We start from the raw sequence: 12,398 nt of genomic DNA, 5'->3' as shown, positions 1-12,398 counted from the left end.
ATTGACTGTATCAAACCCAATCCCTCTACCCTACAGGAGAGTCTGCCTGGCAGGAATTTCACGTTCTGGCAGTGGTTTGATGGGGTCATGGAACTCACGAAAAAACATCTCAAACCACACTGGAATGATGGGTAAATATTAATCCTAGAATTTCTACTCCATAACAACCTGTGGAAATGAGGTTTGACTTGGATTGTGTGTTAGAACTACAGACGCCTGCTGCGTGCACCCACTACCCAAGTAGACAGGGAAATGGACAGAGAAAATGGCTCAACGCCCCTTTTTGTTGTCGTTTGAATGGCAGCTGTAATGTGCTTTCTTTAGTGAGTATTGATAGAGTGCACTTGGTGTATTTTCCTCTTAAGCCCCCCTGCTGTTGCAGCCTTACATTTTGATTGCTTTTTAAATCTCAACGAGCCTACCAAAAGGCCCTCCCTACCATGGACATGGCTTTACCATAGCAACCACAGGGGCCGGAGATATTTATCCATACCTGTAATGGGTCAAGAGGATAAAAGGATTGTAGGGGAAGGGGGCGGGGGTGGCATGACAATGTATGTAACAATGTATCTTTGTCTATCTCTCTCCTTCTGTCCTCCTTATGTCCTCCTTATGTCCTGTCCTCCTTCTGTCCTCCTTATGTCCTCCTTCTGTCCTCCTTCTGCCCTCCTTATGTCCTCCTCCTGGGCTTTTTATTCTCTGTTCAAATGTCTGTCTGTGTTTTTCCTCTCTCTGTCTCTCCCCTTCTCTCGCTCTCTCTTCCTTCCTCCATTCTCTATGTGCAGGGCGATACTGGGCTTTGTGAACAAGCAGCAGGCCCAGGACATGTTGATGTCCAAACCCAACGGGACCTTCCTGCTCCGCTTCAGCGACTCTGAGATCGGAGGGATCACCATCGCCTGGGTGGCTGAGAATCCCAACAAACCAGGTACTGACAATCAACCAACCAACCAATCAATCGATCAATCAATTAATTATTTTGTCAGTTAGTCAGTTAGTCAATAAATTAATATTTGACGGAGAAGGTCTGTAATAATAGCCAAGTGGAACTATAATAAGTGTGTCTGTTTTCAGGGGAGAGGATGGTGTGGAACCTCATGCCCTACACAACCAAAGACTTCTCCATCCGCTCTCTGGCTGACCGCATCAGTGACCTCAACCACCTCCTGTTCCTCTACCCAGACAGACCCAAGGATGAGGTCTTTTCCAAATACTACACGCCACCCCTGTGTATGTACCTAACCTCTATTAATCTCTATAAAAATAAATGATGACATATAATTATACTGTAGTATCTCTTCTCTATATCTGTTGCAATTTGGTCAGATTGAGGCTGTACAACCACACTGAGGAACCTGTGAATGTGGACCATATCTGCAGTCTGAACATAATGATTCTCCCTGTCTCTCCTTCACTTGCCTTTCTCTCTTACAGCCAAAGCAGTGGATGGATACGTGAAACCGCAGATCAAACAAGTGGTACCAGAGTAAGTCTCTCTCTCTCTCCTTTTCTCTCTGTGGCAACAGGGCTGATTTAATCACCTAACAATGGGGCCTGAATGCAGATCAACCATTAGGTCTTCACTCCAGATGGAGGAACCAATTAGAGTCCAGTATCCGCGGGCCTGAGTGTGCCTCTGTCCCTCTCATCACTACACTTAGTAATGTTAGTCTGGGTAATGAGTTAGCAGGGTCCCTATTGTTACCAGGGGGCTGTGGGCCTCTCAGTGGGAGGGCTCCAGGGGATGCTGCCCAGCACCCTGCCTAACCTGCTACTGCTGCTCAAAGGGACTGGTCATTAATGAACCAGAGGAGGCAGAGCAGTAGCAGGAGGAGGGGGTGGTGGTGAGGGATGATGATGAAGGTTGCCCTGGTAACCCACAAAGCTAGCGTTTGGAGTGACGTTCTCTGACTGGTGTGCGTGCGTGTCTGTCTGTCTGTTTGTCTGGACCTGCAGGTTCACCACGGCCAATCTTGACCCAGCAGCAAACCCCACCTACATGGATCACGGAGCCTCCCCTACTGTCAGTCACCCTCAAACCTACGGCATATACCCACCTATGTGAGTATAGATTACATATGTGTGCGTGCATGTGTGTGTGTGAGGTGTGTGTGTCTGATGGCCTGTGTTACTAACCGGTCCCTGTGTTGTGGCAGGAGTGACTCCATGTTAGATGCGGACGGTGACTTTGACCTGGATGACACCATGGACGTGGCGCGACACGTTGAGGAGCTGCTGCGGCGACCGATGGAGAGCCAATGGAGCGGCCAGCAGTCGTGACCCTCAATCTCTGACCCCTGACACCAACAAAAGAACTTCGCCCCTTTCGACATTTCTGATGGTTTAATTCCATTCATTTCCTCCTGTTTTATTTCAGATAGCTATAATGTGAAATGTTAATAATGGTTGTGATTGTCTTTTTGTTTTTTCTTTTCAGCATGCAAACTGCATGTCAGTTACCTTTTTTTTTTTTTTTACGACTATGTTACAATATTGTATGAAAAAAAGAAAGAAATGACATTCAATTCACGCATGTATTTTAGTTTTGTCATAATTCTAACAAAGATTTTTGAAGAGCACTCTCCACAACCGGTATGAAGTCATTTAAACAGTTGTATTGTTTTTATTTTTGATTAGTTATTTTATTATTGTGAATGGTTTATCAACAGTATTTTTTTCATTGAATCCACCCTCTGCCAAAAAAGAGAAACTTAAATGAAGAATTTGTTGTTATTATTGACAACATCATTGGATTTGTTGCTAAGGGAAGTTTCAATCAGTAGTATAGTAAGTCTGACTCTGTACACACTAAACTCCAAGCAGAATGGCTCTCATTTCATTCTCAGAGCACACTGAGTATCTGTGTCACACACATACACGCACGCACACATACAAGGATGCATCACACACACGCACACACACACACTGTTGCATAATATACATAAGCTCCAACTGAAACTTGGGGAGTTTGGGCCCACTCACAGGGCTATTTGAGTTTCCTATATATTGCACACAGATGTAATGTAAATACAAGCATGTATCCAGCATGGCCTGAGAGTCCACTCAGGTCTCTGGACAGCCCATAGAGAAAGATAGAGGACTCATCATTGATATAACCCGTTTTAACATGGACATTGTCATTGAGGGCTTCCACCATTTTAAAGTAGTCAACTGGTGGGGATTCCTATGAGTTGGGAGCAATCAGCCAATGAAGAAGAATAACATTTACTACTTTAGAACCTCATAGACGCTATAATGGCACAGATACAAAGATGAGTCCTCTATCTATCTCTATCTCCCCTATAGATGATGTATGTGCCATCAACGCTACCTCTCATTACCGCTCTGTCTGTCTGGTGTTTTAAACAACTCATTTGGCCATTTCTTGTTATTGGTTGTGACGTCTAGTGTTGTTAATCTATTTGGGGAGCTGTGGGGGTGTGTGTAGGGGAGCTGAGGTCACTGGGGTGTGTGTAGGGGAGCTGAGGTCACTGGGGTGTGTGTAGGGGAGCTGAGGTCACTGGGGTGTGTGTAGGGGAGCTGAGGTCACTGGGGTGTGTGTAGGGGAGCTGAGGTCACTGGGGTGTGTGTGGAGGTTGGGGTTTAGTTGGGAGATCTGTAGGAATGTCCATTACTAGGACTGATGGTAGAAGAGTCTCTATACTGGGTCCTTATTGGCTTAGTATTGTGCATCTGCTGAAGTACACTAACTACTCAATGCATAGCCTGAGACGACTAGTGGAGATCTAATTCTACTAATTTTACCATGGGGCAGAGATACATTTTTGCAGTTTTAAAGCTAATTCCCTGCAATGCTACCAGTTTTGCCATGGGGTGGAGATACATTTTTGTAGTTTTAAAGCTAATGCCCTGCAATTCTACACATTTTGCCATGACTTATGTCATGTAAATGATATCTGAGTGAGAGTGACTAGCTAGACTAACTTGCCAATGTAAAAATAGTTAGCTGACATGGCTAATTAAGTGACTGTCAGTGACAAAACAAGAGAAAAACTGCTGATGCACAACCAAATTTCAAACCTTTGTATTCTACTATTCTAACTTTCAACAGTAAGTTAAGACCCCAACTGAGTTCCTAAAAAAAGCGACTGGGGGCCCTACTTATATCGCTTATGCCTGGAGCCAGTCCTGATGGTACTCCTGTCTGTCTGTCTCTCTCTCTGTCTGTCTCTCTGTCCGTAAGCCTGTCTCCTGTTTGATGTTATTACTGATCACTGTTACTAAATCTGCATGTGCATGTCTGTCTCCGTGTGATACAACATAAAACATCAACTGACAACCTGAGCTACAGATATATAGCTATGTGTGCAGACAATATGAGGCGCTTGAACACTTGACTCATCAGTCATGAACATGAAGGCCATTGCTAACATAAGGTTTGGGATATTTTGAAACTAGCTCACTCCCTGTCTCAATATACTCCCAGTAGGATTAGTCTGCTATAGTACACCTTAGCTACCGCAATTTAACAAAGCATGTAACGATAGACCCACCTGTTGCCGTGGCTACGCTGTTCAGCCCCCCCCCCCCCACACACACACACAACCCATCCTCTATACTCATAAACTCTGCCCTCTCAGGAACGAAGCCTTATGCTTGGTTGATGTATCATAAAGTGACAAAAAGACAAATTGAGGATCTATCTATTAGTGGAGGCTGGTGGGAGGAGCTATAGGGGGATGGGCTCATTGTAATGGCTGGAATGGAATTAATGTAATGGAGTCAAACATGTCGTTTCCATATGTTCTATGTGTTTGATACAGTTCCATTTATTCCATTCCAGCCATTACAATGAGCCCGTCCTCCTATAGCTCCTCCCACCAGCTTCCTCTGCTATCTATATACAGCATATATGAATTTATTTTCTGTACCATAATTCTATTTTATTACAATAGACTGTACGTCTGTGGCACGCCCTTCTGAATGTAATCCCCTTGCATGACCTGAGGAGGGCGTACGTATAACATGGCAGCCACTACAACCTCTTAGGTTTTCATCAGAAGTATCTGAAAAAAGCCATATTGCAAACAGGAATCAGAAGAATGTTGCTTTTGTGTTTGTCCAGTTGACATGATTTAGTCTTTTCCCATCTTTGTTTATTTTATTTTCCCGGGTCAAAACAGCTAGTTTTTCTTCTTTGTATTTCTTGATTTCACTGATGTTTTTTGAAGAGTCAAAGATACATGGGAATTCTTGTGACGTTTCCTTTTTTTTAACATTATTCTGATCATTTCAATCTTGGACCTTTGCTTCACCTTAGTTAGTCTATGTACTCTGGAAGCTGTATTTGAAGCTGTGTTGTCACGAATTCAGCCGAGGCTGCTCCTCCTCCTTGCTCGGGCAGGCTTCGGCGTTCGTCGTCACCAGAATACTAGCTGCCACAGATCTATGTTTCTGTGTTCTACTTGTTTTGTCTGGTTGTACACACCTGGTTCCAATTTACGTTAATTTGTGTCCCTAGTTTACCCTCTGGTTCTCTCATGGTGTTATGCGTGATTGTTCATTGTTTTGTTGTCTTTTGCATGTGAGTCTGTATTTTTCTTCCCTGCGTGGAAGATATGTTTATTTACTTGTGATAAGTAAAGTACGTCGTTGACTAAGTTCTGTGTCCTGCGCCTGACTCCGTCCTACCGCTACACACTGACGCATGACAGAATCACGCACCATTATGGAGTCAGCAGGTACATCCATTCCTTCAGGATCAGTGGAGGAACGCATCCAGCAGCACTCGACCATGCTACAAACTCTTGGCACAGCCATGGATCGAGTAGTACAGACTATGGAGCGATGGGAGAGTTTTTTTTTTTCTACACCTCCTTCCACTACTATTCACTCCACACTGCTGTCCACCCCTTCACCACCTGGATCCAGTGGGATTCGGCTCTCGCTCCCGAGGGCATATGATGGAACAGCTGCCGGGTGCCAGGGGTTTCTGCTCCAGGTGGAGCTCTACCTGACAACCATCCACCCGGCTCCCTCGGGATACGAGAGCGTGTCCGCCCTCATCTCCTGTTTGTTGGGGAAAGCGCTCGAGTGGGCCAACACTGAGTGGGGAGGAATAGACACGGCATCGGTGCGCTATGAGGATTTCACCCGCCGTTTCCGGGCGGTTTTCGATCATCCAACGGAGGGGAGAGTGGCGGGGGAACGGTTGTTCCACCTCAGACAGGGGAAGAGGGGCGCACAGGACTTCGCACTGGACTTCAGGACTTTGGCAGCCAGCGCGGGATGGAATGAGAGGGCCCTGATCGACCATTACCGATGCAGCCTACGGGAGCTGGCCTGCAGGGACACCACCCTTAACCTGGACCAGCTGGTAGATTTATCGATACGACTGGATAACCTGTTGGCCACCCGCGGACGTCCGGATCAGGGTCCGTCCAGTCCATTCCCCAGCACTTCCGACCCTACACCGATGGAGCTCGGAGGTGCTGATCTAAGGGTGACCGGAAGGGGGGCTGTTTCCTGCACCAACTGTGGCTGCAGAGGACACACTGCTGGTCGGTGCTGGAAAGAGTCCTCAGGGAGTCGAGGTAGCAGGCAGGGCACTGGTGGACCACCCCAGGTGATTAGGCACCCGACTCACCCAGAGCTCCCTGTTGCGCACATGTGTGTTCATGTAGAATTTCCTGAGTTTTCCACGCATTCCCAGCATAAGGCGCTCGTAGATTCAGGCGCAGCTGGGAATTTTATGGACCGTCTATTTGCACATAGATTAGAGATCCCTATTGTGCCTGTTGATGTGCCCTTCCCTATCCATGCCTTAGATAGTCGCCCTTTAGGGTCAGGCCTGATTAGGGAGGTCACAGCTCCACTCTGGATGAAGACGCAGGAGGGTCATGAGGAGAGAATTAGTCTCTTCCTGATCGATTCTCCTGCGTTTCCAGTGGTGTTGGGGCTTCCCTGGTTAGACTCTCATGACCCCAATATTTCGTGGCAACAGAGGGCTCTCAAGGGATGGTCCCGTTAGTGCTCGGGGAGGTGTGTAGGTGTTTCCGTAGGTGCAACTACGGTGGAGAGTCCAAACCAGGTCTCCACTATGCACATTCCTCCCGAATATGCCGATTTGGCTCTCGCCTTCTGTAAAAGGAAGGCAACTCAATTACCACCCCATCGACAGGGGAATTGTGCGATAAATCTCCGGGAGGGCGTTGCACTTCCTCGGAGTCATGTGTATCCTCTGTCACAGGAAGAGACAGCGGCTATGGAAACATATGTGTTCGAATCTCTGGGACAGGGATACATTCGGCCTTCCACTTCTCCTGCCTCCTCAAGTTTATTTTTTGTGAAGAAGAAGGATGGAGGTTTACGCCCGTGCATTGACTATCGAGGTCTCAATCAGATAACGGTGAAGTACAGTTATCCACTACCTCTCATTGCTAGTATGATGGAGTCATTGCACGGGGCTCACTTCTTCACCAAATTGGATCTCAGGAGCGCGTACAACCTGGTGCGTATCCGGGAAGGGGATGAGTGGAAGACGGCATTTAGTACTGGGCACTATGAGTACCTCGTCATGCCGTATGGGTTGGCGAATGCTCCCTCAGTCTTCCAATCCTTTGTCGATGAGATTTTCAGGGACCTGCACGGACAGGGTGTAGTGGCATATATATATTATATTCTCATATACTCCTTGGTGCGCAAGGTGCTTGGTCGACTGTTGGAACATGACCTGTACATCAAGGCTGAGAAATGCCTGTTCTTTCAACAGTCCGTCTCCTTCTTAGGCTACTGCATGTCCGCGTCAGGGGTGGAGATGGAAAATGACCACATTTCAGCCGTGCGTAATTGGCCGACTCCAACCACGGTTAAGGAGGTGCAGCGATTCTTAGGGTTTGCCAACTACTACCGGAGGTTTATCCGGGGCTTTGGTCAGGTAGCGGCTCCCATTACCTCCTTGCTGAAGGGGGGACTGGTGCGCCTGCAGTGGTCAGCTGAGGCAGACAGGGCTTTTGGTCACCTGAAGGCTCTGTTCACCTCGGCTCCTGTGCTGGCTCATCCTGATCCCTCCTTGGCATTCATAGTCGAGTTGTACTGTCTCAGCGCTCGGGTACGCCACCAAAGCTCCGCCCCTTTGCTTTCTTCTCGAAGAAGCTCAGTCCGGCAGAGCGTAACTATGATGTGGGGGACCGGGAGCTGTTAGCTGTTGTTAAGGCTTTGAAGGCGTGGAGACATTGGCTTGAGGGGGCAAAACACCCTTTCCTCATTTGGACTGACCACCGCAATCTGGAGTACATCCAGGCGGCGAGGAGACTGAACCCTCGCCAGGCAAGGTGGGCCATGTTTTTCACACGTTTTGTTTTCACCCTCTCGTACAGACCAGGTTCCCAGAAGGCTAAGGCAGACGCTCTGTCCCAGCTGTATGACACAGAGGAGTGGTCCAGGGAGCCCACTCCCATACTTCTGGCTTTTTGTCTGGTGGCACCAGTGGTATGGGAGGTTGACGCGGACATCGAGCAGGCGTTACGCACGGAGCCCACTCCCCCCCAGTGTCCAGTGGGTCGTGTGTACGTTCCGTCTGATGTTCGCGATCGATTGATCTATTGGGCTCATATGTCACCCTCTTCTGGTCATCCTGGCATCGGTCGGACAGTGCGCTGTCTTAGTGGGAAGTACTGGTGGCCTACTTTAGCCAAGGACGTGAGGGTTTATGTTTCCTCCTGCTCATTGTCCGCCCAGTGCAAGGCACCTAGACACCTGCCCAGAGGGAAATTACAACCCCTACCCGTTCCACAACGGCTGTGGTCACACCTATCGGTGGATTTCGTTACGGACCTCCCCCCATCACAAGGGAATACTACGATCTTAGTCGTTGTGGATCAGTTTTCTAAGTCCTGCCGTCTCATTCCTTTGCTCGGTCTCCCTACGGCCCTACAGACTGCGGAGGCCCTGTTTACTCACGTCTTCCGGCACTACGGAGTACCTGAGGATATAGTGTCTGATCGGGGTCCCTAGTTCACATCAAGGGTCTGGAGGGCGTTCATGGACCATCTGGGGGTCTCGATCAGCCTGACCTCAGGTTTTCACCCCGAGAGTAATGGGCAGGTGGAGAGAGTAAACCAGGATGTGGGTAGTTTCTAAGGTCCTATTGCCAGGACCGGCCGGGGGATTGGTCGGTTTACATCCCCTGGGCAGAGATGACCCAAAACTCCCTCCGCCACTCCTCCACTAACCTGTCTCCATTTCAGTGTGTACTAGGTTATCAGCCGGTCCTGGCACCATGGCATCAGAGCCAGATCGAGGCACCTGCGGTGGATGAATGGTTTCGGCGTTCGGAGGCGCCGAACGCCACCGCAGTGAGGCCCCGGTGTATTCACCGGGGGACCGGGTCTGGCTCTCGACCCGAAACCTGCCCCTTCGCCTGCCCTGCCGGAAGCTGGGTCGGCGGTTTGTGGGGCCATTTAAAGTCCTGAGGAGATTGAACAAGGTTTGTTATAGGTTACAGCTCCCTCCTGATTACCGTATTAACGCCTCGTTCCATGTGTCTCTCCTCAGGCCGGTGGTGGCTGGTCCACTCCAGGAGTCTGAGGTGCGGGAGTTCCCTCCGCCCCCACTGGACATCGAGGGGGCATTGGCATACTCTGTCCGTTGTCTGGTTGTACACACCTGGTTCCAATTTACGTTAATTTGTTTCCCTATTTTACCCTCTGGTTCTCTCATGGTGTTATGCGTGATTGTTCTTTGTTTTGTTGTCTTTTTCATGTGAGTCTGTATTTTTCTTCCCTGCGTGGAAGATATGTTTATTTACTTGTGATAAGTAAAGTACGTCGTTGACTAAGTTCTGTGTCCTGCGCCTGACTCCGTCCTACCTCTACACACTGACACATGACGTGTTCTGTTCAGTGTTAGTTCCATGTTTGTGGTTTGTTTTTAGCACTTCGGATGTGTTAAAAGAAAAACTGCAATAAAAAAATAAAAATAAAAGTTTTATAAATAATTTCAACCGTAATATGTATGCGAAATAAGTTGTGACTGAATAAATGTAATGGTTTATTTGTTCACATTCAATGTCAGTCTGAACCTTACCGATACTGTACATGAGACCATTTCAATAGAGTCAATTCAGAATGTAAACTCAAATTCCAATTCCAATTTCTTCTCATTGAGCATTGAAGAAAATTGGAATTGGAATTTCAGTTGACTTTCTGAATTGACTGAATAGAAAAGGACCCCAACCCTGACTAGCCTTTCAACTGCCTTCTGACATTGCAGCACTACATGCCTTTTTACACTTACCCTCTAACACATGGATGCATGCAGCAATCTGCTGTTGAGTGACATGAGCTGTGATCATTGCATGTTATACATTATAATTATCAGATCAGATTGCACTTAAGCACCATTGTGATTCTAACCTCCCACTAAGCCAAACTGCATTTAGACGGTCGTATGTACAAATACTCACTCACTATACGTTTGCTGTACTTGAATGAAGAGAGACCAATAATCACAAACAAAGGGGGACTATGCCATGCAGCAGGGATGTTGATATTGAACTGAACCTCATTGACCTACCATTTGCCTTAAAGGTCCAATCAGAAGTTGCTACATCCATTTTTGGACTTATAAATTAATTACACTGCTCAAAAAAATAAAGGGAACACTTAAACAACACAATGTAACTCCAAGTCAATCACACATCTGTGAAATCAAACTGTCCACTTAGGAAGCAACACTGACTGACAATAAATGTCACATGCTGTTGTGCAAATGGAATAGACAACAGGTGGAAATTATAGGCAATTAGCAAGACACCCCCAATAAAGGACTGGTTTTGCAGGTGGTGACCACAGACCACTTCTCAGTTCCTATGCTTCCTGGCTGTTGTTTTGGTCACTTTTGAATGCTGGCGGTGCTTTCACTCTAGTGGTAGCATGAGACGGAGTCTACAACCCACACAAGTGGCTCAGGTAGTGCAGCTCATCCAGGATGGCACATCAATGTGAGCTGTGGCAAGAAGGTTTGCTGTGTCTGTCAGCGTAGTGTCCAGAGCATGGAGGCGCTACCAGGAGACAGGCCAGTACATCAGGAGACGTGGAGGAGGCCGTAGGAGGGCAAAAACCCAGCAGCAGGACTGCTACCTCCGCCTTTGTGCAAGGAGGAGCAGGAGGAGCACTGCCAGAGCCCTGCAAAATGACCTCCAGCAGGCCACAAATGTGCATGTGTCTGCTCAAACGGTCAGAAACAGACTCCATTAGGGTGGTATGAGGGCCCGACATCCACAGGTGGGGGTTGTGCTTACAGCCCAACACCGTGCAGGACGTTTGGCATTTGCCAGAGAACACCAAGATTGGCAAATTCGCCACTGGCGCCCTGTGCTCTTCACAGATGAAAGCAGGTTCACACTGAGCACGTGACAGACGTGACAGAGTCTGGAGACGCAGTGGAGAACATTCTGCTGCCTGCAACATCCTCCAGCATGACCGGTTTGGCGGTGGGTCAGTCATGGTGTGGGGTGGCATTTCTTTGGGGGGCCGCATAGCCCTCCATGTGCTCGCCAGAGGTAGCCTGACTGCCATTAGGTACCGAGATGAGATCCTCAGACCACTTGTGAGACCATATGCTGGTGCGGTTGGCCCTGGGTTCCTCCTAATGCAAGACAATGCTAGACCTCATGTGGCTGGAGTGTGTTAGCAGTTCCTGCAAGAGGAAGGCATTGATGCTATGGACTGGCCCGCCCGTTCCCCAGACCTGAATCCAATTGAGCACATCTGGGACATCATGTCTCGCTCCATCCACCAACGCCACGTTGCACCACAGACTGTCTAGGAGTTGGCGGATGCTTTAGTCCAGGTCTGGGAGGAGATCCCTCAGGAGATCATCCGCCACCTCATCAGGAGCATGCCTAGGCGTTGTAGGGAGGTCATACAGGCACGTGGAGGCCACACACACTACTGAGCCTAATTTTGACTTGTTTTAAGGACATTACATCAAAGTTGGATCAGCCTGTAGTGTGGTTTTCCACTTTAATTTTGAGGGTGACTCCAAATCCAGACCTCCATGGGTTGATACATTTGATTTCCATTGATAATTTTTGTGTGATTTTGTTGTCAGCACATTCAACTATGTAAAGAAAAAAGTATTTAATAACATTATTTCATTCATTCAGATCTAGGATGTGTTATTTTAGTGTTTCCTTTATTTGTTTGAGCAGTGTATATGTACCCATTGATTCTTGAAGAATATAACTTATACATTCCTCATGAGCTTCGTTTAATTGTCCTACCCCATCAGAACCCAAAATATGAGCTTGTTATACTTGTAAACAAAGTAAATGTAAAAAAAAACACTGTATAGCCTCAAAACATGGTTAAAACTATAAGACAAACTGCATTTGGACGGTCTTATGTACAGATACTCACTCACTATACGTTTGA

At 47.5% G+C, this 12,398-nt stretch overlaps 1 protein-coding gene across 2 annotated transcripts in view; it reads left to right on the top strand.

The window, feature by feature from the left end:
* LOC121550540 (signal transducer and activator of transcription 5B-like) overlaps positions 1 to 2,839 on the top strand; it is a 91,990-nt gene extending 89,151 nt beyond the window's left edge. For both annotated transcript variants that reach the window (XM_041862835.2, XM_041862836.2), the window contains exons 15-20: positions 37 to 131; positions 786 to 928; positions 1,075 to 1,230; positions 1,435 to 1,486; positions 1,957 to 2,061; positions 2,157 to 2,839. In XM_041862835.2, the coding sequence (XP_041718769.1) occupies positions 37 to 131; positions 786 to 928; positions 1,075 to 1,230; positions 1,435 to 1,486; positions 1,957 to 2,061; positions 2,157 to 2,280 (675 nt within the window). In that variant the 3' untranslated portion in view covers positions 2,281 to 2,839. The remainder of the gene's footprint in view (positions 1 to 36; positions 132 to 785; positions 929 to 1,074; positions 1,231 to 1,434; positions 1,487 to 1,956; positions 2,062 to 2,156) is intronic.
* The last annotated feature ends 9,559 nt before the right edge of the window (positions 2,840 to 12,398 follow it).

This window comes from Coregonus clupeaformis, chromosome 35, assembly GCF_020615455.1.
Source record: "Coregonus clupeaformis isolate EN_2021a chromosome 35, ASM2061545v1, whole genome shotgun sequence".
Taxonomy (NCBI): domain Eukaryota; kingdom Metazoa; phylum Chordata; class Actinopteri; order Salmoniformes; family Salmonidae; genus Coregonus; species Coregonus clupeaformis.
The sequence above is the reverse complement of the archived record's forward strand: the minus strand, read 5'-3'. Positions and strand labels throughout refer to the sequence as shown.